The sequence below is a fragment of the Coturnix japonica genome, chromosome Z (assembly GCF_054131305.1).
Source record: "Coturnix japonica strain WE chromosome Z, WE-NBRP24, whole genome shotgun sequence".
Taxonomy (NCBI): domain Eukaryota; kingdom Metazoa; phylum Chordata; class Aves; order Galliformes; family Phasianidae; genus Coturnix; species Coturnix japonica.
Window position 1 is genome coordinate 3,855,795 of NC_140702.1, and position 27,266 is coordinate 3,883,060.

Genomic DNA, 27,266 nt, shown 5'->3' on the forward strand with positions numbered 1-27,266 from the left:
ACTTGATAAATGAACTCAGGACATAATAACAAAGAGTGCTGATCTGGGCAAGTGAAAGAGCATAAAGAAAAGAGAGCACTGCAAAAGCTATCAAGCAACAGCTCAGACTCGCATCCCTTGGAAGTGAAATTAAAGGCTCTCATTCATTTCCAGAGAAGTCAGAAAGGAAAATACCATTACATGCCATACCTTGAACCACTTGACGTCCACCTTGGGCCTGGACAGCTCACACTCAAATGTGACCTTGTACTTCTGAGTGATGCTAAAGTCTGCCAATGGTTTGCTGATTTTCACAGGCAATTCTGAGAAGGAGAAAGAAGGATGTGGATTTAGTTGGGAATGAGGTCTCTAGGAGCATCTGGCATAAGGAATAATGAAAGGCAGTGCCTACTCTCCATGTTTACTAGAACTTGTCATTAACAACAAAAAAACCTATTGTTTTGAGTACATTATCATTACTTGTGCTAGGGACAATCATGTTACCACAATCCTCTTGATATTTCAGGGATACTCTGGTGGCAATGGCCCAGTGCATAACATTCTTTGCAGCTGGAAGGAAAGCTGGTTCTGCTATTCAAGTAATCTGGGACAGGAGCAGATAATCACACCTTGCACCAACCAATACCTGTCACAGTGAGCCTCCTCGATGAATTCATGCCTTCTGCTTTAAAGGAAATGAGTCCTGCATCTTCAAGGGTCACAGAAGAAAGTGTCAAGGAATGTTTCTTCCCCTGGAAACCCATCGTGATATTTGGTGCAGGCTTCAGCCGCACGCCGTCCTTCTGCCAAGTCCCTTCCACATCCTCATGGGACACCTCCACCAAAAAGGTGACAGTTCCCTTCTCAGGGAATTCCAGGGGCTGCAGACCTTTCACCAGCTTCATCTGCCGCACTGAAAGACAACGGGGACAGGTTGGAGATCTCACACCAGCAGTTAAGAAATAGAATCATCAAAGGAATCAGAGAAAGGTTTAGGTTGGAAGGGACCTTTGAGATCATCCAGTTCCAACCCCCCTGCTGTAGGCAGGGATGCTTCCCTCTACACCAGATTGCACAAAGCCCCATCCAGCCTGGCCTTGAATGCTTGAATAGCATCAGGACTTCCAAAACAAGTTACTTCCCTCTTCCTCTCCCAGGTACACTATCTGCCAATTAAGCAACAGCCTTTGCAAAGAAGAAATCTTGTTCATAACCAGGTCCATGGGTGCTCTTAAATCGATCCTTCCAGATGGAAAAAACATTTCAGGTGGCCTCCTAGATTTTACCCCTTTTTGTGTTGCACGCAAGACTGAAAAAAAAAATTACTTTTTCAAAGTTCTTCTTCTCATAAGCAAACAAACATTTGGGGAATGGCAGAACCAGGTAAAATTTTCCTTCACATCAAGAAAGTATAAATTTCACTCTCATGTTCTTGGTGTGGTTTCTGCTACAATTATTTGGACTAATTAAGCTTTTCCCTGATGAAAGCCTAGAAGTATATCACAAGAAGGACCAACTTACCCATGACCTTTTATTTGTCTTACTCAAGCATCTCCTCCTGACCAGAACTGACAATAAAATATTCAGCCAGACTACAGGTTTGAGCAGCTGAGTTGTTTCTAGGATCTCCTGCAATCTCAAGCTTGGAACACACACTTGTCTTTTGAATAAGTGTCTTTTATAGTGCAGTAAAACAACAGGTTTTCACATGGCTATTCCTCATTTACCTTGCTCTGAAATCATTCTCAAACCATACACAGTGAGGGTGGGCTGGGGTTGGACTCAGCTATCTCAGTGGTCTTTTCCAGCCTTGGGTCCAACTTGCAAGAGGGAATGAAGCAGCAAACTGCCCAGCACTGAGCTGCATTCTTCTGACACATGGTATCAATGAACTGCTGTATTTCCCTATCTTCTCTGGAGCTATTCATCTAACCTAACTGAAACAGTAAGCCTGAACCTAGATATAAATCAGGATCATAGTCACCTGTGGTTCCTTATATATTCAGAAAGACACTCTAGAGGGTAATTCGTTGCATGTAGAAATTAAAGTAGTCTCTGAAGGTCTTTGTATTTTCCAATGTCTGTTGGCCGCAGAAGGATGTGAAGTGATGCACATGGCCCAACGATCAGCACTGACAATCAGCTGCAAGTTAATATCTGCGGGTTGTTTGGTTTGTTTGCTTGTCTGTTTTATTTCCTACAACCATTCAGTTTGGAGAAAACATGAGCAACTGCCAATACAAGTGATAAGTGCACATTTTGGGATACAGAAGCAGAATTTTGTGACAACTGTCAGCCCGGAATATGTTGATGATGAAGTTGTCCTAACAGTGCATGCCAGTGATTTGACAAACCCTGCTCTGTATGACACAGTTCGTCTTCAGTTTTTGGTATCTTTGATTCCCAGTTGGCTCTTAAGAAAAAAAAAAAAATCCACCCAAACAACCTAGTCCTCATCTCATCCTTCCCATCCAGCTGCTGCCTCACAGAAGGGGTAAAATAAAAACTCTCTTGTACTAGCAGAGAGATTTGCAACGGAGTAACATAAGTAAGGATGGGAGACTGAAGGTGTTGGGGAAGACATCCAGGCTTTAGCTACAGGGCATGCATGCAGAACCACAAAACAAAGGCCAGTCAGAGAAATCAGAGCTTCGTCAGAATTAATGGGGTTGTTTCTACATGCCCATTCTATCTGCCAGTGTAAACCGTTCCAGTGAAAAAAAGGAAAGCTACATATAGGTGGGGAGAATTGTTGGTGAAATTATTTGTGATATTTTTGCTAAGAATATGCCCAAAATCCTGGAGCAAGACTTCAAGTTAAGCAACTCATTCTGTGTAAGTAGACTTACAGAAGGGAACCATAAAGCTTATGGAAGGGAACTGTCAAGTTAATCCACAGCTAAAACAGAGTAGAGACGAATTGCAGGAGCTTGTTTACTTTGCACAAGTGTGAGCTTTAACCACTGCAGAGCTCCTAGTACAAAAGTCTGAACCAATGCAACAAACCAACCCGTCCACGTTGTACGAAAGAATGTACTGACACCACCAGAACACAAAATTCTATGGCTGAAAATACGCGCAAAAATCATCCAGCCCTTCTCCATTGCTCCAGGACATGCTCAGCTCTTTGTGCCCCAGATATTTCACTAACCTTTTCTGAATCCCACAGTGAAGGCTTCAAAGCCCCTCCAAATGACTTATCCAGTCATCCAACCATTAAAAAACTTTTCTGTTGTAGAACTTGCATCTTTGTCATTGCAATTGAAGTCCCTTATTTCTGCACAGAGAACAGATTTTTTGCTTCCACTTTCTAAGAGCCTTTTATATACTCAAAACCTGCTATCATATTATATATGAGCACCTTCAAAGAGCCAACAGAGTCAATGATTTTATTGGAAGCATCAGATTTTATGACTCGCAGGAAGTGATCACCATAACTCACACTCACATCTCCTGCCTGTAGAGGAGATCCTCCTTGCATCTACAAAGATGCAAGAAGAAAAGAGGCAAAGAAGGGGTAAAATAAATCCCATCTTACATTTGGGATGCTTAATTCCAGCCTTGAAGGCTGATTTAACAGCTGTGCTCTTCAGAAGCAGCTGTTCCACAGCTATTTAGAAAGAAAGACAAGTTTTGTACTTGGTTGTTAACACAGAGAACAGCATAAACACACAATTAAACTCAGCTTTGCAGTGTTGTAATGGCTGATGAGGGAAGCCAAGGATCCTTCCTCACTGTCAGCCTTCATTTCCAGAGACATACCTTTGGGAGTGATGGTAATGCTGCTCTTGTCATCTCTGGACTCACAGAAGTACTCTCCCTCATCCTCAGCCCGGATCCCTGTTATTGTCAGGGTTCTTCTGACCCCTTCCTCATCAATCTGGAAACGTTTGCTGGGTTTGATCTCAACTGCATTCCTGCACCACACCACCTTCCCTTTGGCATGGCTTACTTCACAGGTTAAAGTGACACTGCCTCCAATCTCAGCATTAACAGCTTCGAGCTTCTTGGTGAACTTCACTGGGATTTCTAAGATGCAGAGCAAAGAAAAGAACTATGAGAATGCACAAGTTAAGAACCGTGTTCTACAAAACCAAATAAAAAACCCCATGAACAGACAGAGTCAGGGATCAGGGCAGGCTGAAAGAAACCCAAAAGAGATAAATCTGGAGATATTATTAGCATGGAATTATCATTATATTTCTGCAATGTAAGAACAGCGCCTTAAAGAGGCTTAAAGACTACCTTCCAATGTTTTAGCAGAGCCAGGAAGAGCTGAGGCTCTGAACACACCCTACCAACTGCTTTAGGAAGAGATAGAAACTGGGTGATGACTGGGAGATAGAAACTGGGTTGAAGAGCAAACACCAGAAAAGAACCCACCATAGTCCCTGAGCTCTCAAGTGGCCAGCAGAGGACAAACTTGGATCTCTGGAGGCAAGAAGGTCTTTTCTGGTCTATGCTGGGGATGCTACAGCAGCTGCAACAGCAATTCAAGTGTCAAGCTTTTAAGAACAGCTGTTAAGAGAGACCAATCTTCTTCACTTCATCCTCCCATAAGAAAAGAGCAGCTGTAAAGAAGGACACAACATGCGGGCTTCTATCTGCTCACCTTTCACTTCTACTTCCAATTCCTGCTTGTCATTCTTTGTCTTATGCGTATGGCAAGCATACACAGCAGTGTCTGTGCTCTCTGCCAGGATCACCGTCAGAGTCCTGGATGCCCCGTCACTCTTGATCTCATACTTCTTGCTCGTCTTGATTTCCTTTCCATCTTTGTACCACTTCACTGCAGCAGATTCAGGTGTTACTGAGATAGTCAGAGTGATGCTTTCATGCTCTTGAACAACGAGTGCCTCCTTCTGGACAAATTCCTTTTCAAATTTAGCCTCTGGTTCTGAGAAAGACATTGAAACAGGAAAATTAGTAACTTCTCAAATCCTTAAAGTCAGCAGTTTTCAGTTTCTATGCCTCACAATTCTATAACAGCTCATCCATCATCTGTTACAACATAAAGAATATGGCTAATAGAATCTTTTGCTGAGCGGGAAGGAAGGAAATGATCCAACAAGAAATCCAGAGCTTCTGCTTAGAAGAGAAGCAAAGGCATGGAAATTAAAATAGATATTTTATCTGCTTGTACCATTTTACTTCAGTTGGATCCTGTGCTACTTCACAGCTGAGGGAGGCACTTGATGCCAGGGCAGCACTCACCTCTTTCTGCACCTGCTCCTGGTTTATAAACACAGGTTTTGGCTCTGAGGGAAGAAAAGAAAAAGTATTGACTGAGGGACTGAAATGAGACCATCTTGCAGATTTGTATGTACAGGTTGGAACAGGTTTAGGTTACCACTTGTGCCCAAACTAATAGCCTTCACTAGAGAATATCAGCTCTTCTGTTAAAACAAAGTGTCAAATCTAGGCAAGAAAGAACCTAGGAGCTGAAGAAACCAAGAGGGTCCAAATACGCCTAGTATTTGAAATGTAGGAGAACAGATAAACCCTAAATAAATGGGCTCCCACTTCTATTAAATGGTTTGCCCTACAAAAGGCTGTAGAAGTGCAGAATATTTCTGACGCACTTACATCATGGACTTCTCTAGTGCTAGCCAGCTTCTAACAGCAGCCCAATTTTGAAGAAGCTTCCTATGCTTGTCTGGGTCCCAGGAAAGATCCCAGGGTCCTGATGTTGATACCAAGACGGAGGCTCCAAGGATGAATGCAGGACTAGTAGGTGTGAGGGGGACTGACATTGTCTTTTATTTGCAGTGGAGACATGGAAGACCACTCATTCAGATCATTCGTGCAAGCATATTCAGGCATACCCAGCTCAGGTGACCGGGAAGGCTCCTGCTCCCCAGCAGTCATGGCAAACCCTTCCAGGACCTGTCCCCTATCTCCTCCCTCCCCGCTGTCACTCTGTGAAGCCTTCTGCTGCCATCCCTTTCCCTTCCTTCATGACTTTCTCCTCTGCATGCTGTCTGAATTCTGAGTGGCAGCAGCTGCCCAGGAGGGTAAGTTCAGCTCAAGTTGCTGTGCTGCTGACCGTTGCAGTACGTGCAATCCCAGGATTCACACCACAGCTCTACCACCAGCACTGCAGTCCACTGAAGGCCAGGGAGCAGGGCAGCAAGCCAATGCAAGAATGCAGTTGATACACTCTACATTTGATCTCCCTGCTTGTATTGACTGTAGAAGCATCATTCTCTCCGCCCATCTCCAACAGCCCCTGTTTTGACTGATGGTTTTCAGGGGAGGTTCAAGTTGGATGTTAAGAAAAACTTCTTCTGAAGAGGAATGGTGATGTGGTGGCACAGCTTTGCAGGGAGCTGGTGGGGTCACCATCCCTGGAAGTGTTCAATAACCATGGAGATGTGGCACTGAGGGACGTGGGCAGTGTGCATGGTGGGATGGGTTGAGGCTGGATGTGGGGATCTTTGTGGTCTTTTCCAACCGCAATGATGAAGATCAGAAGGCTTGCTTATTAGCAAGACAACAAACATGGCCTAGACCAACCAGGTGATGCAAAACTTCTCACAAATGCAATGGAGCTTTGGCCCACTTCAAGTAAGGATTTCAGCGTGCACCACAAATACTGAGAGAATGAGATGGCAGAATCAGCCCTTTTTACTCTAGTTTTCTATAGGTTTCCAAGGTGTGCAGCACTTGTTTCTTTTAAGCAAGAAGGTCTAATCTGCATTCCCTAACACTCAACACTGAGTACCTAATATTCAACATGTCCTTAAAATAGGATTGTTCTGTGCTACCATTGGAACCCTGGGGTAGAGGAACCCTGAAAAGCTTTCTGAGTGCAATGGGAAGAGGATCAATTAAGACTCAGGACTCCATTCCACTTTGGGCGAAGCTAGTAAGATGAGGATTCCTGTAGTGAAAGAGCCAACCACTCCAAGAGTACTCATAATCCCTCCTGACTTTCACACCACATCATTTTGCAGTGAGGGCTGGACTGGCACGTCATGTTACAGTGGTACACATGAGAAATACAGCAACGGTAGCTAGGCAAGCACTCTCCACGTATGGCAGAGGAGGAGGTATTACATTACCCTGTGCAGCCATGAGCTCATCCGGTCTGAAAGAGAACAGAAAACCCTTGGTTTCTGAGGCAAACAGCTAATAATAGCCCTCAGCTAGTAAAATTCAAGTGGAAAAGCACTACATTTCTGGGTTTTCTCCCTACACCTCTGCAATAAGACGTGGGCTGGCTTTGGCTGCTGAGGATTAACTTGGTTGATTCCAGCTGTTGCCATAGTCTTTCTGTCAACGTTCATGTTTCATTTGCTCTGACAGATACCTCCCAAATCTATCCTTTCTGTAATCCACTCTTTGCTGAAACTGCCAATTTCCTGAGCCAAAAGCATGAGCTACACAACTCATGGAACAGATCCAAAGGCCACAGAATCACATCCACGTGGTGTGGGAACAGTAAGAGCTGATAGTTTAGAGTCTACACCACAGGCAGCAGCAAAACTGTCTACTACAGGAGCAGAGATATATTGCACACCAGGGACTGAAGGAGCAGAATGACCCAAGACGGAGAGAGCAAAGACTGCAACCTTTACAAGGGAACAGAACGCAAGCTATGCCCTGCAAGGACACCAGGTCTGTGTGAGCAGAAAGGCAGTAGACTCCCAGTACAGTTGCTCCTCCACAGAGCTGATCAAATGCCAAACCTTGACCAGGATTAAGCTCCAATGTGTTCACTGCCATAAGAAAGAACAGGAGAAAACAGATTCCCTGTCCTGATCAGCTCAGAATACAAGACGAGAACTGTAAAGTTAACAGAGAACAAGCTGACTTATGAGCAAAAACCAGTAGAGTGCAGCTACAAATAAAACAGAAGACAAACCCTCGTCATCAGCCAGCTCACTAATGGTCACTCAGAATGCAGCTGATGTGCCCACGGCTATCTGGAGTCTAAGTTAAAATTTACCGGATCTTGTGCAAAATATACTGACACCAGAGCAATCTCTACTGCAGCTGGAGTGAGAGATCTACCTCCGTGCTAAACTCTCAGACTAATGAGAAACGTACAATTAGAAAGGTATCAATGGATTCACGACTGATCATTACATTTACAGAACATGGAACGAATGGTCGTCAACGTGGGATTCAACAAGCCAAAGGCAAGTGCAATGCCTCTGACTAAAGGTTCTTAGGACACTGACAACCAAACCTTCTCAGTGCAGCCACAGTAGAGATCTGTAACTACTACTGTTGAAATATCAACTGGTAGAGCAGTGTTGCACATTGTACAAATCACAGTTGGACATCCATGGACAGATGATGATAAAAGTAGTTGTAGGGGAAGAGCTGGATGAAACATTGTTAAAAGCAAATAATCATTTTACCTGCACGTTTGTAAGCAATTCTTTTCATCCTCCCCAAAAGTTTCATGGCAGAATCAAGAGGACACGTTCACACAGATGTTTCCACAGTCAGACTATGGAATAATCAAAGAATATCAAGCAAAACGTGTTTCCTACCAGTTACATGAATCTTGAAGGTGAGTTTCTGGCCAGCAGCCTCGCAGCTGTACTCCCCTGCATCTTTCTTCTCCACCTGGCTCACCACCAGCCGACGCTGTTTGCCCTCTGACTCAGCCTTGAACTTCTTGCTCCAGGTGATCAGTTTCCCCTCCTTGTACCACTTCACCTCAGTCTTCTCCTGGGCCACCTCACAGCTCAGCGTGGCATTTTCTGTTGGTGCAGCCTTCACCTCCTTCTGCACCTTCTGCTTGTTGATAAAAGCATCTTCTGCTTCTGGAATTGAAGGCAAATGGGCACATTTAAGACATGAATCTTTTCTACACAGCCTTCCCCAAATGCCCAAATTAGTCTTTGGACTGTACTGTTGAGGACAGCTTTCCCACTCACATTTCCTGACAGTGCTATGAACTGAATGAGAACATCTGAACTATATCAATTGCCAGTGAAGAACTTCCTCCCTGACAGACCAAAACAGCTTAGATAGCCCTAAACTTGTTTTCATTTCCACCAGTATCATGTTCCAAAATCTTCAAAAAGAAAAAAACACCCCTTTCCCCACTGTCCAGCAGCACAGCAGCATACGCAGTCATTGAAAAGTCTGTTTCATACAAGGGGACAGGCATTAAATGGTCCAAACAAGCTGACAGCTGTAAGTTGCTTTGCCAGCAAAAGCCAGGTGAGGGTCAAGGTTAAATTCTGTTTGTGATTAAGTCATAGTGAGGAAATGTATTTTTCTCACCTACTTATTTCTGAAAACAGTTCTAATATCGCCTGAGTTTTCAGAGGCAGTAATAAAATGGTTTCCCCTATGGAATCATAGAACGGTTTGGGTATAGAAGGAAGCTTTAAAGATCATCCAGTCCAACCTCTTGCCGCGGTCAGGGACATCATTCACTAAATGAGGCTGCCCAGGGTCCCCATCCAGCCTGGCCTTGGACACTCCAATGATGAGTCACCCACAACCTTCACTGGACAATCTGTTCCAGTGTATCACCACCCTCATCATAAAGAACTTTTCTCATGTCCAAACTGAGTCTACCCTCTTAACTTTTGAAACCATTGCCCCTTCTTATGTTGCTATAGACCCTAGGAAAAAAGCCTTTTTCCACTTTCTTATCAGACTCTCCTAATAAATAGAACGCCTGTCTTCCTCCATTTCTGGAAAGAAAAGCACCGGCTTGAAGCCTTCCTATTTTTAAGCATTTCTTTTGCACCTCTTATAGAGAAGAAAACAAAAGAAAATATGGGAAAGCCTTTTTAGTTGCAGGTTTCTTTAATTTAATACAAACCATTAATGCCGCCTTCAAGCATTGTGACCAAATGCTGTCTCTAAGACTATCGAGGAAGTAGCATTTGCAGGGGTGTGCTTGTGCCCTAAAGATATCTTTAATATTCTTTAATTTCCCCTGTAATTATTGACTTCTCATTTTGCTACCATTGCATCTACTTGAGATCCCCAGGGAAATTCCCCAATTATTTCCAGCCTGTCTTAAGCTGAGGCTACCCAAGTCCTCTGTGTTCATAGCTTCAGAAGGCAAACAGAAAAGTACACGAATTAAACAGAATTTAAGCACCATCTGCATCACTGAATGCTGGGGTTGCACATGTCAAACCACTTAACTTTCCCCTCCTTCTTTGTTGGAGGGTTCAATACAATCAAAACAATTTCTCTCACCTGTGACATGAATCTTGAAGGTGAGTTTCTGGCCAGCAGCCTCGCAGCTGTACTCCCCTGCATCTTTCTTCTCCACCTGGCTCACCACCAGCCGATGCTGTTTGCCCTCTGACTCCACCTTGAACTTCTTGCTCCGGGTGATCAGTTTCCCCTCCTTGTACCACTTCACCTCCGTCTTCTCCTGGGCCACCTCGCAGCTCAGCGTGGCATTTTCAGTCAGTACAGCCTTCACCTCCTTGTCTACCTTGTCCTTGTTTGTAGACTCAACTTGGGAAATGATAGGCATATCATATCATATCATATCATATCATATCATATCATATCATATCATATCATATCATATCATATCATATCATATCACAAAGCTAAACGTTTTGCAGTCTAATAGCAGATTTGGACATGAGATTTAGAACACCTGCATGCACTGCTGAACCTCCTCCCTTCTCTTTTTTTCTTCTCATGTCTCTCTACATTTCCAGTAAATCAGAAGGGAACGGCCCTCTAGAACAGGTTGCCCAAGGAGACTGTGGATGCTCCATCCCTGCAGGCATTCAAGGCCAGGCTGGATGTGGTTCTGGGCAGCCTGGGCTGCTGCTTGGCAACCCTGCACATGGGAAGAAGGGGGTTGGAACTGGATGAGCACTGTGGGCCTTTGCAACCCAGGCCATTTATCAGTCTGATTATTGGCATTTTCCACCTCATTGTGTCATTCAAATTTTGTAACCAGATCTCTTCAAACACCTCCCCTTTTCTCACTCCTTGCATGCCTGGTGTACTCCTGCACTGTAACCCTGCAGACACCAGCTGACTACAAGAGCTGCACAAGTTACCCTCCTTGCCTATTGTTTGTTGCAGTAATTCATCCCTGGATGGAAAAGCACAAGTTGAAAAGTGTTGCTATGACACTAGATGACAAAGAAAGACCTATAGCCAAAATGTTTTGCACCAGAGAGGCTGTAAGTTGATCCTCCAAATGCAAGACACACAAAATGAAGCGTTCCTTTATCTCTGGGATTCCAAGCATTTTCTCACCTCTGATTTTCACTTGGAATGTTGCTTTGTCATCTTTTGTTTCACAGCTGTAGCTCCCTTGGTCTTTCAGGGTCACATTTTTGACCATGAGCTTGCGGTGCGTCCCCTGGGAGATGATGGTTGTCCTCTGGTCCTGCTTCACCTCTGTTTCATCTTTCTTCCATACGACAGCTCCGCTTGCAGCTGACACCTCACACACCAGCTCCAGGTCTTCAGAAGGACTGACTGATATTTCTGGAGTCGTTTTGGGCTTGTTGACAACATTACTGGCTTCATCTGAAGAAAAAAAGAGAAAGTGGTTTACATCCTGACTCAGGCTTATTCAGCACAGCATGAAGACACAGTTAGAACTGATTGTAATGTCTCTGCTCATTACATTTGGGTGATCGAGTTTCACCTCTGGAGGTACTCACATACAAACATGTGCTTGATTCTCCTGTGTAAGAAAAGAGTAGGTTCTATGCAGACAGTTCTTAATTCTTTTAATCAAGTCTGTATTCTGCACATGTTCTCCTGAAGCTAAAATGAAGGCAGCTAAGTAACGTGTTTGCAATACATGAACAAACCTATTCAACACCTTGTCTCTAAGCTAACAAGCAGCGTTTGATGAGCACATCAGTATTTCATGCCCTTCATTCCATCCAGACAGAACCTGCCTGAGGAGCAAGCTGATGGCTGTCAGCTACAGGCAGACCCAGCTTAGTATTGCATTTCTTAGAGCAACAACTGTTGCTTTCAGTCACTGAATATACCAAGGCCAATTGCTATGCCAGGCACATTTATGGCATCAGTGAACAAATAATGCATTAAAAATTGTAATAGACAGGAGCCATCTATTCTTTTAAAACTAGGTGACCAAAGAAGAACAGTCCCTCTAGAGTCAAGCTGTTAAGAACTAACAGCATCAATCAATATCACTTAGATAGATTATTTCCCTGCCCTAAGACCATCTTGTGACCATTTGGTGCTCCTAATTAAGCCCTCTTGATGGCTTTTTTGTCTGAGCCATGTGACATTTTGTGATAGGAGTTACTGCTAGTGCTCCCTTAACCCTACACCAAAGTAGGAGGTATCCATTCTCAGGGAATCATGCAGGCTTCCTCTGGATTTGATGCTCAGAGACAGCCCCAGAACTTTTTAAATCTTAGCTTAGCTCTCATCCAATAATGTTCATCAAACAGTGCAACTTGTCCTTTGGGGATGCCTTTGTTCTGCATCAACCAGTTCCAATGGAGTCTTCTCGGCTTGTTTTAGATCAGTTTTTTAACAGATAAAGAAAGGGGCTTTGAATTACAAAGTGAAATTGCAGAATGCATGATTCTCAACCAAACAGAACGGGAGGTGGGATGCAGGGTGAATACCTGAGCCAACACCACCTGCAAGCAATCCTTCAATATCTTAGGAATCTCTAGCCATCCCAAATCCAGTGTTGGGCTTGATCTATCATCTCTGCTGAGTTTTTAGCTAGCTGATGGTGAGCATCATGGTGGTGATGGGTGAGTAGTCGGACTAGAGGGTCTTAATCAACCTTAAGGATCCTGTGATCAGAGGAACGTGAATGTGCTGTTAGAGGTCACAAGCGCTGCACTGCAGCATGAGCATACACAGCGAAAGGCTTTCAGTAGAGCTTCAGTTCATAAATGAGGACTGGGTTATGGAAAATAGGCTCAAGAAATAAACAAGAAAACAGATCTTAACGCCAGGTTCTGTGATTGCAGCCAGCTGAATTTCACAGATATTGAATTTCAATGACAATTTCTTGTGTTATTTTACCCTCCAGCTCCACCCTGAACAGGAACATGTCAGTGACAAGCATTACTCCTCCAGGCTTGACCTGACAGTGCTTTACTTGCACTATGAGCTAATGGCTGTGCTTACAGCACCTCAGGGAGACACCTCGGAGATCACAATGTCCTTCGCGTACAGCAGGAGACACTCAACTCTCCAAATGTGGAGTTTAATTTGTCAAAAGAGGAGACAGGATTCCCATGCTAAGAACCTAGGACCATTTCAGTCATAGGTTTAAAGATGATGTAAGTGCTGAGGCAATTCATGAACTGGAAGAATGAAGCCCAGATGTCAGGGCTCAAGTCATGACTCCAGCCCCAGCTGGAGATAAGGCTGTCCTGAATTCATCACAACACAGTTACATTATTTGCTCGTACTGTGGATTTGCATAGGGGCAACAGGAAGGTCAGAATTGCTTCAATAGAGCTATGCAATCTTTGTCCTAAATACTGGAAACCCACAGGGTTGGACATATAAAATGAATTAAGTCTGAAGTGCTTTACATGGATTGTGATCCCATGTTTGCCTCACAAACTTACCTGAGACTTTCCAATCAAAAATCAGAGTGTCATCTCCAATTTTGCAGATGTATGTTTCCTCATCTTCTTTCGTTACAGGTGAAGCCAGAAGATTATGCAGTTTCCCTTTATCTTCCATTGTGAACTTGTTACTAGTCATGATTTCTTTGCCATTTTTGTACCACTTCACCAGGACATTGCAAACAAATTGAGCCTAAAAGATGGAGATATCATTCAGGACCGAAAAGAAAAAAAGAATTCCTTTATGGAAATTAATTGGAGCTCAAAAGTTAGATGATGAAACTGGCCCCTATTAACACACACTGGAATAATTGACTTCAAAGATTCAAAATCTCACCACTTTCTTAGCCAAAAGTTTAAGCCTAAGGCCACGGTCCTATTTTACTGCGGGTAATGGAGTTTGTTTTCCAACTTCTTGTTAACATATCATTTCAAAACAGCGCATACAACTGAGTTGGGTCTGTTGAGAAAGCGCAGTCAGAGCTGCTAAAATCAAAGTCTGGATTATGCATGATTTGTTCAGCAGTTCCAAGAACACGCATGTATAATACAAATTCAACAATGTTTTACAGAACGCCTGTCTTTTAGGAGCTTGAGAGCCAGCTGATGGACACTGGGATGCCTGAGATCCTGTCAATACATTTAACTCCATCCTATCATACAGTCAAATTTCGTTCATTTTTTCAGGAACTGTCTCTTATCATTGTTGTTCCCTCACCGCTGCTGGATGTGAGCCCAGCCACACAAAAGCAGCTGCTGGTTTTCACTGCAGATACTGCAGGAAGGAGGAACAGCCTCCGGACTGGACCAGCTGAGCGTGGCCCTACCAGGATTTGCTCCAAAGGTCTTATTACCAGTAGTGCTTCCTGCTGAAATACATGGGGGTCCTCCTTTGATTCCAACCCCAACCCACCCCACCATGCCCCCTGATAACATCCATCAGGGCCACATCTCGACAGCTCCTGAACACCTCCAGGGATCCCACCACCTCCCCGGGCAGCCTGTGCCAGTTAATTCTGAGGGCAGACCTGCCAGTATGAAATATTATGCTAACATGACAAAGAGAGAGAAGAAAAGCAAAATTAAGACTAGCTGACAAGCCTTGGCAGGAAGTTCTGCTCTCCATAAGTTTAGTCCCGTTATTCAATTCTGTTTGGAGCTGTCTCCATGCCTCTCTGGAGTTTGTTCATTGAGAAGAAGCAATTAAGTAAGCTCTCCAATGCCAAAGTGCATACACTACTCTAGGGCTTTGTTGTTTCTCCATGGATCAACAAGGGTGACAAGCCAGAAGAATATGATGAAGAGCCTCATGCATACTCAGTGTAAAAAAGAACAAGGCAATTGTTGCTGGGAAGAAGGTGCATTTGCATTTGTGTCTTCTGCAGAGGGTACTGCAGAAATGGAAAGTCTTCCACTGGAGCAAACAAAGGGCTCTCATTTATTGCAATCAAGGCCCAGCGTGTGGATCTCAGAGATCAGACCTAAACCCTGCAGCAAAACAGAGACCTGCGTGGGAAAGTTCAGTTTCTCCCTACATCTGTGTAAGAAAAAGCCCACCATGGAATGACAGCTAAGTAAACATCCCTGTGACTCGTCACAGGTCTCTTCTACATGTCAGTGCTGAGCAATTCAAGATATTTAATTTGGTCTTCTTGCCTGATTTACTAAGTAAAACTCAACCAAACATCTCCTTCTACTGATTAAGAATGCTCTAAACATGCTTCTGCAGAGGTTTCCACCCAATGACAAACAGGTCCTCCCATAATGAATGTTTATTTGTTCTATTTGGTCATGCAACGCTGATTGATATTATTGGAATGATTGCTCCCCTACTTCTAAACTATTCCAGTGCAATCAGAAAGGCTGTCTGAACCTGGAGCTGAAAGTACTGCTCTATGGTGATGCAGTGGTAAACCTGGTGACTGAATGCACTGGCCAATAGCTGTGAACTGCAGACATTCATCAGCTGGCATGAAGCAATCTGGTTCAGATACCAAGCAGCTGGGTAGATTGGCTTACCCTACACTCTGTGCTATCATGTTTAGGTCATTACCAGGACTCACGTCAGTCCATGGGGTGCAATTTCAGGTATTTGGTACAGTCAGTGAATGCCTGCAGCCCCAGTTCTAATCAGCAGATCACAGCAACTATGCCTTGACTGTAAGAGGAAAGGAGAAGGATCAAAGCAAATACCTCTCACTTTCATCTTGGTGCTGACATCAACATTTTTGGCAACAAATTTCACTTCTGCTCCATCATCGTTCTTGGGGACGTTCTTTATCATTAGGCTGTGAGTAGTTTGGGTTCTCTTGATGATGCAGGTCTCGCTTTCCTGTAAGACTTTACCATTGATGTACCAAGTGCCGCAACACGTTATTGTAAGGTCAATAGTAAACATGGCATTCCTTCCAGGTACAGCTTCACCAGTTGTTAGTGGGGATTTCACAGCCAGGACTGGTTCTGAGGAAGAACAACATGGATGTCTTAATGCTCTTTAGATGCAAGTCTGGGATCTCATTTAGAGATGGAAGATTAAATCATAGGTACATTTCTACTTCACCCTTTGCATGAGTGCTGGAAGAAGCACTTCTATGCTTCAAATCTGTTACAGAAAGTTCTGCCTCTTGCACATGTGAGATATCAAAAGATAATAATATTCATGTCTCTCTCACAGAAACAGAACTTGTATCACTTTAGTGGTAGCTGGAGGTTGATAGGAGAACTAGGAAGAAGGGAAAGCCTTTGGTGTGTTAATGCACTACTATCCTTTCAGTCAAAGGAAACATCTTTAGGGAACCAACACAGCTGCTCAGCACACACTGACCCATTTCCATTGGGGTTTTTGTGCTTACCAAGGTGCACGCTCCCTGGGAATTCCAGAGACGGGCTCTGTCCATGCGCATTGACTGCAGACACTCGGAACTGATCATCAGCCTCTTCAGACAGATTGCTCACCGTGAACTCTGGGACGGGGACATGAGACTCGTGGCACCTCACCCAGGTGAAGCCAGTTGGTTTATTGGGTTCCACATGTAGCCATGGATTGGAATGGGGCGGGGCATGTTCGGATGGGACCATGCCAGCGTCACTGAGGTTTCTGTTTTATTTTTCACCATGGGGTCAGCTGGGGGCTGGGTGGGAGGTTTTCTGGGAGCTGAACAGAAATAAATACAGAAATATTAGCATAAGGTCATGTAGGCGGGAAAAGACCTTCAAGATCAGCAGACTGAACTTTCAGCATGACCTACTGAGTCCCACCATTAACTACTGTGGTACCTCAGGACATACATGACAAGCTTATTCCTGCAGGTATTTGCATAGTGAACATATTCACCCTCTGGTTGCTTTGGAACATTTTAGAGGTTAAAATCCCATCAGACTTTTTCACTGTGTGCAGCCACTGATACAGGCAGGAGGCTGGGAATTACCTGATGGGCTCTAGTGACAGACTACTGACACAGTAAAGGATTGATTTCATTTCATTTTGGCCATCAGAAAGTTTGGTGTCTGGTTTCAGTCATCCAATTATAATTTAAGTCTCCAATTATAATCATATGGAGAACAGCACATTTAGGAGAACTCATCTCATCTTAATAAACCTGAATGAAATCACAGAATCATAGGATCACGGGAGGGCTTGGGTTGGAAGAAACCTTCAAGATCATCCAGTTCTAAACAACCTGCCTTGGGCTGGCTGCCCACTAACCAGCTCAGGCTGCCCATCACCCATCCAACCTCGCCTTCAACACCAAGGACAGGCATCCACAGCTTCTCTGGGCAGCCTGAAATGGAAGCAATGAGCCACACGTTGAAGATACTCAAACAGTCATGACTGCAGATAGAGCCAAATACTCCATACATATTGCCTGCCTGGTAAATGGTATTAAAATGCCAACAACAGACTCATCCAGCACATTGAAAATGGTGTGAACATGGCGTACAGGATTCTTCCAGCAGCGAGTTAGATCTGCAAAGTGTAAAAATAGGAAATCTCAATGGGATACAATTTTCCCTCATAACATAAAGAGACACGTAACTGCTTTGGGGTGCACTGTTACCAGCCAGTCAGTTTCTGTTGGTCAGTGCTGGATGCCAAAGGTCCCACTAACATAGCATGAAGCTGAAAGCTAGACGCTGGAATCAGATCTCCTGACCTTACCATCAGAAATTGAGGTGTCATATTTTGCTGAGAGGTGCCTGCTTGTAGGAGGGACAGCTTCCGAGCTTCTTCTGCTCCAGGAACCAGCTCCAGCTTCAGAATTTAAACAGCAGTCAGAAATTAAATTGAGCTTTGTCACCTCCATCAAACAGAAGGAGTGGTTGGGTGGTACAGCTTTCCAAATCACTTAGAAACTGTCACAACAATCAGATGCCTACCTTTTCTTTCTGAACGTGTTAATACATAGAGCTTAATAGCATCAGAATGCCCCAAGCACTTCAGATAACACGACAGCTGTAAACCCTTCTTTCAGGATTCCTTTGTTTAACCACTGAGTAACTGTAATTCAGTGGTGCTGGTGGGAGAAGGGAAGTCCTAATCTTCCCAGATGGTGAATAGAGTTGATGTTCACATGCAGACTGGTGCTGCAGCACAGCCAGAAACCACTCATTTGGGAAACACAGCACCAAGAAAATAATGGGAATAGCTTCATAAAATCAGGCAGCTTCACCCAAATTTCATGTCGGGTCCATTATTCTTCCTATTTTCAGGAAGAAAGGTTTTCCCTTTTTCTTGTAGTTTTATTTTCTTTTCCTTTCATGCAAGCAGCTTTGTAGCTTAAAAAATTGTTTTCTAATCACCTCCTGGTGTGGACAAATCACACAGGTTTGACTCCATGTTTTACATAGTTAGCATTTTATATTTGTTCCAGTATGGAACTGTACAGCCATAGAATGGCCTGGGTTGAAAAGAATCTCAAAGATCATCCAGTTCCAACCCCCTGCGATGTGCAGGGTCGCCAACCACCAGACCAGGCTGCCCAGAGCCACAATCCAGCCTTTCCTCATAGGAGAGCTGCTCCAACCCTCTGATCATCACAGTGGCCCCTCCTCTGGACCCACCCCAACAGCACCACAACCTTATTGTCCACAGAAAGCATATAACCCTCATTCAATTGCCCTTCCACTCAGCTTAGAGCACTACTAAAACCAGCATCTTCACCTTAGCTCATCACACTGCTGCAGTTCCTTTTACAAGGATTTCACTGGCAAAAATTAAATCAAAGCCATCACAAGGGATTTAGCACAGTTACGTGTTACTGGCTATGAGAGCTGTCAGCACAGTCACCTGTCAGGCTTTGCTGCTGTTCTCTTTATGTAGAGGCACAACAAGGTTCAGACACCTCACAATGCAATTCTCACTTGCACTGTAAAGAAAAAGGAGGCTTGAAAAGCAGCGTGTGGAAAACAAAGAAACAAGAATTAGAACAACAGTGGGGCCATGGCACTTGTAGGAATTGCTCCGCCTTTAACAGCAGAGCAATTCAAGAAGGATGAGGGCATTGCAAACCAGACCAGTTTGGACAGATTAACAACTGCACGTAGTGGGTTCCAAAATTCCAGAGATCTCTCAATTTTTAGTACATTATAAATCACAATGCAAATTAATCTTCACATACAACTTGGAAGCTAAAGACAAGTCTAAACAAAACAGACTGCACAAAAATGATGGATAATTAACAGAACAAATTGCTCTTTTAAAAACTTAGTAATAGAAAGAGATCTCTGAAGCTGCTGTTCTGTAGAGCCCCAAAGAAGTCGCTTGAGGCAGTTCAGGATTAGCCAGAGACAAACCAGCCAGCTGTGTGAACTGAGACCAATTGCACTTTTCTAGTCTGTGGCCACTGACAGCTTCTGAGAGCTACCAAGCAATGCAACCTAGCAGAATTCAGAAGGGAAACCAAGAGAGCCTACCTGAGCTCCACCGCCTTTAAATGCTCTGTGGAGAGGGAAGGGAAAGAGGGGAAAACAAACACCGCTCTACATCCCTCTGAGCCAATAGACGCTTTGCCCTGGATTAGCTCTGGTGCTGCATAAGCTGGGCTTCCACAGCATGTGTTCAGGCGGTAATCAAGGCCTCCCTGGAAGAACACAAAAAAGAGAGAGAAACGTTTGCTTTAACAGAGTTTATGTCTTCTGGTCATAACACTTCAGAAGCCTCAGAGGCTTCTTCTCCTCTGTATATTTTCATTCATCTTCTTTTTTGCTTTCATTCAGTGTGACCTCACTAAGCAAATATTTTCTATAACCATGAGTATCACAGAAATGTGCAGATCTCAAGCTGCTCACTTATCTAGTACCCTTGGCATGATGCTGTATTTTCCTCAGCTTATCATCTAGATTGTGCCTGTTGATTGTGCAACAACAGCCTGTTGGTCTCGATTACCTGTGAGAGGCTCTAACTTTGGCTAGGAAAAATCGCTTGAGGATAAGTAATTCTCTTGGAATCAGTAAGGAAGTCTTCCCATGCTTTCATAACAGCGGAGATACACACACACACAAACTCATGGAATCCCACTGCTTTGCACAATCCTGTGCACACTCACGTGTGTCATGCACTGCTTTCCCAGCCAGTCCTCGTGGGTTCTCTTATTTAGGACGGGAGTGCAGGGGAGCAGCCAGAAGCTGTTTGCATTCCCTGCTGTCTGCTGGGCAGCTTTGCTGGAGATGCTTGGGATGCTTTGCTTTTCCTTGGGAGGTGGGAAGGAGCTTTGGGTTGGAGGCACATCCCGTGCCAGAGCACCCCGATGGCACGTGTGGGGCACTGATCTGCAGCAGAGGAAGGGGAGGAGGTCCCAGCACAGCTCTGCACCATGCTCTGCCACACTGGGCAGCTTGTTCCTGGCTCAGCAGTGCCATCAGACAAGAAGCAGGGAAGGAAATCAAGGATGGGGGGTACCATCAAACGCAGACGGTTCATGCCTTTGCAAGACAAACAGACCCAGAGCTTGAGGGTTGTTTCTGCTTTTGTAGCATTCGTGTGCTGTAGCTGAGCAAAAGGTTCTGTTGCTTGAATCTTCTGCAAGAGCCGCCTACCAGTAAATGTCTGCAGGGATGGAGGATGTGACAGAAAGCATTTGTCTCCACGACAGTGTAGTTACACTTGGTCTAGAGAGTGAGAGAGGCAGGCAGCACTGCCTGATGTTGGTCAGGGTGAGCTCCTCCTGCTGCAGCGCGATGATGGCAGGGCTGGAGATGATCTGCAGGGACAGCTCACAGGTGGGAGCCAGGAATGGAAACGGTGGGAGGACAGAGGTGTTAGGGAGCAGCCACGGCGTCCAAGAGCATCAAAAGGCCCTGAAAAGCATCACAGAGCCACAGCTGGGAAGCTTGGGGTTTTCATGAGCAGCATCCGGGATGCTAGAGTTTATTTGCTGCCATACACAGCAGCAGCAGAGCTCTCACTGCAAGCATCCCAAAGTCACGCAAATGGGAACACACCCAGATCTCAGCCGCATGCACACCACAGACAGAGCGTTGCAAGCTGAGCTGCCTTGATGTTTCTTGCACTCATCCCAATCTCTGCGAATGAAAACTCAAAATGCAGTCAAGGCGCAGATTGAGCAGAAGCGTGCCTTTATTCAAAAGGAGAAAGGAGGGTGTGTGAGGTCTGGAGGAACGGTGGGACTCATCCTCTGTTGTCTCACGAGAGTGGCTCAGAAGTCGTGCTGTTGCCTGGAGCCTGGGACTCTTGGCCTGATTCTACCTCCCCCTCCAAGATGTTTGGCTTTTCCTCGGTCACGCTGACCTGAGCCTGCATGGTGGTGCTGCTGTCAGGGCACTCGGGCTGCAAGTGGGCTGGGCTGCACTGCAGAGGCACTGAGTCCAGGCTGGTGGCTGAGGTGTCTGGCAGGCTCAGGTCAGCAGCTTCAGTAGGGATGGGATGGATGAGGGCTTCAACAATGATGACATTCTTCTCTTGAAAGCTGATGTTATATGGAAGGCTTTCATCCGAACTGCAGCATCCTGTGCTTAGTATCAGCTCTTCATTGATGGAAGATTCATCATCGTAACATGCCCTGCGTCTTGGGGATATACAAGGGCTTGGGTCACCTAGGAAGGAATAGATGCACAGCAGTTAGTGTTGAACGTTCACAAGATGAATCATGAAAGAGGTTCTTGCCATTTGGCTATGTAGTGGTGGTGGGCAGAAGCAAATAGGCTTCGAGCAACAGTGTCACTGTCTGGAAAGTGATCCTCGTGCAGGTCCAGCTCTTGTGTTGACAAGAGACTCATTTGGGAAAGACTGGGGTCAACCAAAGATGTCAGGCATGGGCTTGAACGCCAGAAGGAGGTACAAGCCCACTGAAAGCATGAATTCTACCTGTGTTGCTGACAAGCAGTGCTTTGAAAGCTGGATTTGCACCCTTACCTGCCAGGACCAAGACTTCTGCTTCGGAGGGCTCCCTGGCACTGCTCTGCAGTTGGCGTTTGGCCACAGGGGATGGTTTGCCCAGGCAGAAGCAGGAACGCCAACTGCCAGCTGCTGACTCTGCCCTCTTACTGGGAGAACTCATTCTGCAGAGAAAACAGAGCATGCTGTCAGTCGTGGTGCAGGGTGAGGGAAGAGCTGCACCGAACCCTTGCCAATAGTTGCCTGTTCCTGGCACTGCCTGCTTTCTGCTGAAACACAGCTTAGAAACGCGCTCTGTTTCAAACAGCAGAGGATGTCTCAATTCCTACATCTCAGCCCTCAATTCCTGTTGGCTAAATACCTCTCAACGATGTCAAGCAGGGACATGGATCCGGAGAGTGTCAGAGGCTCCGGCTGCTTCTCTCTCCTGGGCCGGGCCTTTACCAGAGAACGAAGGCGGGTGATGAGCTTGCCCCGTTTCTTTGACACTGCACAACAAAACAAAGAAACCAGTTCATTTCAGGCTTGGCTCGGTTGGACGAGGCTGAGTGCATGGGAAGAACGTTCCCAACAAGGACACGCAAGAACGAATTTTCCCCATCCCTGGAGGTGCCCAAGGAGCTTAATGCAGTCCTCTTGCTAAGCTTGCTCAACTTGGGCATTAACGAAACCCCTGAAAGCCACATTCTGACCCCATTTTACTAACCCGTGTTGTCAAATGTAACATACGTACCTGGCTCTGGCAAGGAATTGAGGATGGAATCGGGAAGTTTTCCCCTGATGAGCTCCACGCAGTCACCAGGGAAAAAACCAACCTGTAATAAGAACAAAAAGACAGGTGGGCATTAGCCCAAGCCCAGAGCCAAAGGGAAGGTCCTCTGACACCGACACAGGGCAACTGTGCAGGCAGAGCAGCTCAAACCTGAGATTCCCGACTCTACTGAATTTGTGCTCTCTAGTCAAAAACGTGTGCCTACCTCAAAGCCAAGCTTGCCTCTCCACCAGGGGCTCATCTCCTTTGGTGGCATATCAATGATGCACACCAGATCTCCAACCTGCAAGAGATTGAAACGTCAATCCCAGCTTCAGCACAGCTCAAACGACTGCCTTTTTCTACGACACAAAATACCTGAGAGTATTCCTGAGGTGTTAACACCCTATACAGCAAACTCCTCCCAACCCAGAACAAGTCTAAGCTGCAACAGAACCTTCGAAGCTTCATCTCACGAGATATTCTAAAGGTCTCTGAGACTATTCCTGCGGCGTTCACACCGTATACTAATCTCCCGTGCACAACAACAAGGAACACCTGGAACTGCTTACCTCCAGAGAGAGCTCATCCGGCCCCTGGGCGACGTGGCTCCTAATAACATGGGCTGCCGCAATCGCTGGTACGTTTAAAGATGACATAGCACGCACCAGCTGCGGCTTCCGCATGTTATCAGCCTGCAAAACAGAGCACAGGCCGTGGTCAGGAGCTGAGGACAAAGCAGGAGGATTTCAAGGTGAGGAGCACATCTGCAGAGAAAGCTGCAGCAAATGCGCTCTGTCCTTATCAGGAGCACTTCAGAAGGAGCTGCACATCTCATCACAGTTATTTCCCTTTCTGGCGTGCATTGCCAGGCCATGCAAAGATGCATCTCTCTCTACCCAGACTAATCAGCAATGGCACTGGCACAGACAGGTGGCCAGGCCCTTTTTGGCCCATTCTTTCCTGCAGGAGAGTACACCTGCAGCTCCTTCTAATGGCTCAACACAGGGAAAAAAGACCGGCCAGAGCTTCATACTGTACCTCCGTCGCCGCCAACTCAGGCTCACGGCTGATCCCACTGCACGCAGCACCCATAACAGCAAGTGTGAAGAGCTGGAACAGAGCAGAAACACACTTCTGTTTTCTCTATTCACACAGTACAGTATGGACAGACTTCTTCAGAACTACATTCACATACCATGCGGCAAAACCATGCGGGGGGACACATCATGGCACGTACCTGGCAGTGAGATCACCTCAAGCTCTCTGCAGCAGTTCCTTGTCGCTTTGCTCAGATGATATGAGAGCAAAAGCTGCACCGAGGCAGTGGGCGGAGGGTGAGGAGAGGAGAGAGAAAGAGCAGGTCAGTGAGCAGGGTTAAGACAGTCATGGAATAACACACACAGCACAACCGTCCCATCCACTTGCTGCAAGACATGCTGAGTCTCAGGCTATGTAATGCCTGTCCGCCCAGCAACTTTACAATGCTTCCACTACTGAGCAAAGACAATGGAAGAAGCACGGGACAGGTGCCAACTTTACTGATACCCCCTTTGGAACGTGTGTACCAGGGGAAAATTACGTCTGATGGTCAAGAGTAAGCAATACGGTGCTGTGAGCTCCGACAGCCAGCAGTTCTCAACACCTCACTGCCCATCCCACGCCAGCTCAACTTACCTACAAGCTGCTGCACACGACGGTGTGAAGAAAAAGGCAATAAAGGCAATAACTAAAGGCACTAACTAAAGGCACTAACTAACAACACTAACTAACAACACTAACTAACAACACTAACTAACAACACTAACTAACAACACTAACTAACAACACTAACTAACAACACTAACAACACTAACTAACGGCACTAACTAACAACACTAACTAACAACACTAACTAACAACACTAACTAACAACACTAACTAACAACACTAACAGCACTAAAGGCACAAGAACCACAAGACAACCAACCACTCCGACCACTAGCTCACCCACAAAGGAACACAGAACGCACCGCTCCTCCCCTCATTCCAGCCGCTTATGACATCACCAACGGCCAACAGCCTGGTCCACCATGACCCCCCACAAGGCGGGGAGCCAAGACCACGTGGTCACATCTGATTCCAACACGGCACCACAACATTCCAGGACTCAGTGTGGGCTTGGAATTCTATCCTGGTGTGGCAGCGCAATGGGAGGTGTTAGGGCACAGCTGAAGAGCTGACAGACAACGGACGTTTCCAAAGGAGGGTGCCAGATTAACTCTCAGCATTCTCTTGCGGGGCTCTTAATGATGCTTCAAACCCATTTTCACTGCCTAGCTCATTTCTAGAAAGTCCAGTTGAGAAATGCTCACTTTGTCTGGGGAACGCCTCTATGCATCATGAATGAAAAATAAAATAAAATGGGCACGCAACACTATGAAACTTACCTCTCTGCTCTTCCTGTCAGCGAGACACCTCAGATGAGCATTATGTGTCCCTGCTCCTGAATGAAGATCCACCCAAGTCTGTGTTCCTCTCTGCTCCATCTCTGGGTCTAAAAGAAACACAGACAGAGATGATTACAAGATCCTTTGTGCAGACGAAAGACAAGGGTGCACACGAATTCTGTTTAGCAAGAAATACTACAGTCCCAATGGACTGCTGTGGTAGTACTTGAATCCTCCTTTGGGGCTGGAGCTCAACAGATCAACACATCAGAAATAACACAAAGTGCATCTGGAAGACATGTCTCAAAGCCCAGAAAATCCAACACAAGAGGGGGCTGGACAGTGGACCACAAGTGTCCATTTCCATTGCAGCTCCCTGTAGAGAACAGCACCAATCAGCAGGCGTGAATCAATTCATTCACAAGCTGCACAATGACTCTGTTCTTTACATGATAAAGAAACACACAGAGATTCCTGATCAAAAAGTTGGGAGTTAATAACGACCAAAGAGGTTCCTGTTCCTACGCCTCGTCCTCTCACCCCAACTCCTGGGTGATGCCCACAGGCTTCAAGTCAGCTCTCAAATCCATTGAACTCCAGTCACAGAACTCCATCAAAAAGGATGTCACACATGTGACACTTACATACATTTTGCATCAGAAACAGTGATGCCAGCAGGAGCAGAGAGGTGACTGTCCCCCTGTACTCAGCACTGGTGAGGCCACAACTCGAATTCTGTTTCCAGTTTGTGGCCCCTCACTGCAAAAAAGACACTGAGGCATTGGAACGTGTTCAAAGAAGGGCAATAAAGCTGGTGAGGGGTCTGGAGCACAATGAGGCCATATGAGGAGAGGCTGCAGGAGATGGGAATGTCCAGCCTGGAGAAGAGATGGCTCAGGGGAGACCTCATTGCTCTCTAGAACTTCCTGAAGGGAGGTTGCAGTGAGCTGGGGGTCGGCCTCTTCTCTCGTGTCATTACTGATAGAACTAGAGGGAATGGTTTCAAGCTGCGGCAGGAGAGGTTCAGGCTGGACATTAGGAAATATTACTTCTCATAAAGGGTGTCCAGGCACTGGAATGGACTGCCCAGGGAGGTGGTGGAGTCACCCACCCTGGGGATGTTCAAGGAACGTCTGCAGAAATCCCTGCTGAAATCCTGACCTCTGCCACAGGTGGCTGAGTGACACAAAAGCTGTGTCCTTGGTTCCCGGCCTTACCTTCCCATGCCGTTCATCTTGCTCTGCAGCTCCTGCTCTGAATAGTCTTCTTATATTCCCTTGTGAAGTACCCTGAAATACATCATTTAGTGTATCTGAACAAAACCTAAGACATTAATTGGAACTGTGAAGAAATGTTTTTTGCACTTTACTTGGAGAATGTTCCATGCTATACCTTCTTTTCTCAATTGTAACACATGATTTTTTATAAAAAGAAACATAGCAAGTCAGCTCTTCAGTGTGCACATTGATGAAACTTGGTGAAATACAACTTTAGAAAAAGGTAATTTGAAAATTTAAATATTCTTGTCAGAATCTCTGCTATTAGTTACCGTTCCCATGTTCTGATTTGATGATGATTCTCTCAGAGCTGTTTTGTCACTCCCCCCCTCAAATGCACTTCAAGTGCTTTAGGAGCATCACTGGAATTTTGAATAAACTTGATATATTTTAGCAAAGCTGCTACAGATGCATGACTGAAGTACTTTGGAAAAATATAATCTTGACTGAACGCTGAACAGTGTTATTTAATTATAATCCAGGTAATTAAATTAATTAAACCAAGGAAATCACCTCCCAGTCAGTCAGCTCCCACCAGGGAAATCGCTTCCCTGCCAAGCAGATGCAACCAACACAAGCTGCTACATCACTCTAGGGCCCCACTGAGTCTTCCCAAGGGGTCTCCAAAGGCTTCCCTGTTGACTTCTGGGAACCTGGGAACACTCACATGGAAGCCAGTGCCCCCTAATGTGCCCCAGACATTTCTCAGGGCCCCGCAATTAGCTCTACAGACATCCAGACATGCCCCAGAGCAAGTATGTGTGCTGTAGGGAGTCCAAGAGACATTCCAGAGCACCCTATTTGTTGTACAGCTAGATGATGTGAAGGCCATCCCTTCAGCTTATACTTAGAGGATATTTGCTCCCACAGTTCCCTCAACAGATCATTCCTGATTTACTGGTAATGGAACAAGCTGGAGTGAGATGCCCATTGCCA

General features: G+C 45.5%; 3 protein-coding genes and 1 long non-coding RNA gene across 5 annotated transcripts in view; all 4 read right to left on the minus strand.

The window, feature by feature from the left end:
* Positions 1 to 3,326: 3,326 nt before the first annotated feature.
* Positions 3,327 to 27,266, minus strand: part of LOC146753570 (obscurin-like protein 1) — a 35,690-nt gene continuing 11,750 nt past the window's right edge. The window contains exons 2-4 of the mRNA XM_085529386.1: positions 4,592 to 4,876; positions 3,742 to 4,008; positions 3,327 to 3,340 (exon numbers count right to left, since the gene is read on the minus strand). Coding sequence (XP_085385512.1) covers positions 3,327 to 3,340; positions 3,742 to 4,008; positions 4,592 to 4,876 — 566 coding nt within the window. The remainder of the gene's footprint in view (positions 3,341 to 3,741; positions 4,009 to 4,591; positions 4,877 to 27,266) is intronic.
* On the minus strand, positions 10,696 to 13,826 carry LOC146753571 (obscurin-like protein 1). The gene is made up of 2 exons (XM_085530620.1): positions 13,521 to 13,826; positions 10,696 to 11,469 (listed from the first exon to the last, which is right to left on the minus strand). Exons 1-2 carry the CDS (start codon positions 13,657 to 13,659, stop codon positions 11,021 to 11,023), a joined length of 588 nt encoding a protein of 195 aa, XP_085386746.1. The 5' UTR covers positions 13,660 to 13,826; the 3' UTR covers positions 10,696 to 11,020.
* LOC146753572 (uncharacterized) lies at positions 21,079 to 23,153 on the minus strand. The gene is made up of 5 exons (XM_085530616.1): positions 22,851 to 23,153; positions 22,607 to 22,688; positions 22,235 to 22,361; positions 21,892 to 22,037; positions 21,079 to 21,572 (listed from the first exon to the last, which is right to left on the minus strand). Exons 1-5 carry the CDS (start codon positions 22,899 to 22,901, stop codon positions 21,163 to 21,165), a joined length of 816 nt encoding a protein of 271 aa, XP_085386742.1. The 5' UTR covers positions 22,902 to 23,153; the 3' UTR covers positions 21,079 to 21,162.
* Positions 23,505 to 25,264, minus strand: LOC146753573 (uncharacterized). Of its 2 annotated transcripts, none has more exons than XR_014940051.1 (3): positions 25,054 to 25,264; positions 23,865 to 23,937; positions 23,505 to 23,737 (listed from the first exon to the last, which is right to left on the minus strand). It is a non-coding gene; the product is annotated as an uncharacterized LOC146753573 (long non-coding RNA). The 2 variants fall into 2 exon arrangements; XR_014940052.1 differs by lacking the exon at positions 25,054 to 25,264 and adding an exon at positions 24,302 to 24,603.

Bases quoted from the DNA above. Each gene is read 5' to 3' on its own strand.
- LOC146753571 (XM_085530620.1), bottom strand. From the start codon at position 13,659: ATGACTAGTAACAAGTTCACAATGGAAGATAAAGGGAAACTGCATAAT. The intron at 11,470-13,520 runs GTAAGTTTGTGA...TTTTTTCTTCAG, and splicing joins TTTTGATTGGAAAGTCTCAG to ATGAAGCCAGTAATGTTGTC.
- LOC146753572 (XM_085530616.1), bottom strand. From the start codon at position 22,901: ATGCCACCAAAGGAGATGAGCCCCTGGTGGAGAGGCAAGCTTGGCTTT. The intron at 22,689-22,850 runs GTAGGCACACGT...TTCTTATTACAG, and splicing joins GAGGCAAGCTTGGCTTTGAG to GTTGGTTTTTTCCCTGGTGA. The intron at 22,362-22,606 runs GTACGTATGTTA...TTTGTTGTGCAG, and splicing joins CAATTCCTTGCCAGAGCCAG to TGTCAAAGAAACGGGGCAAG.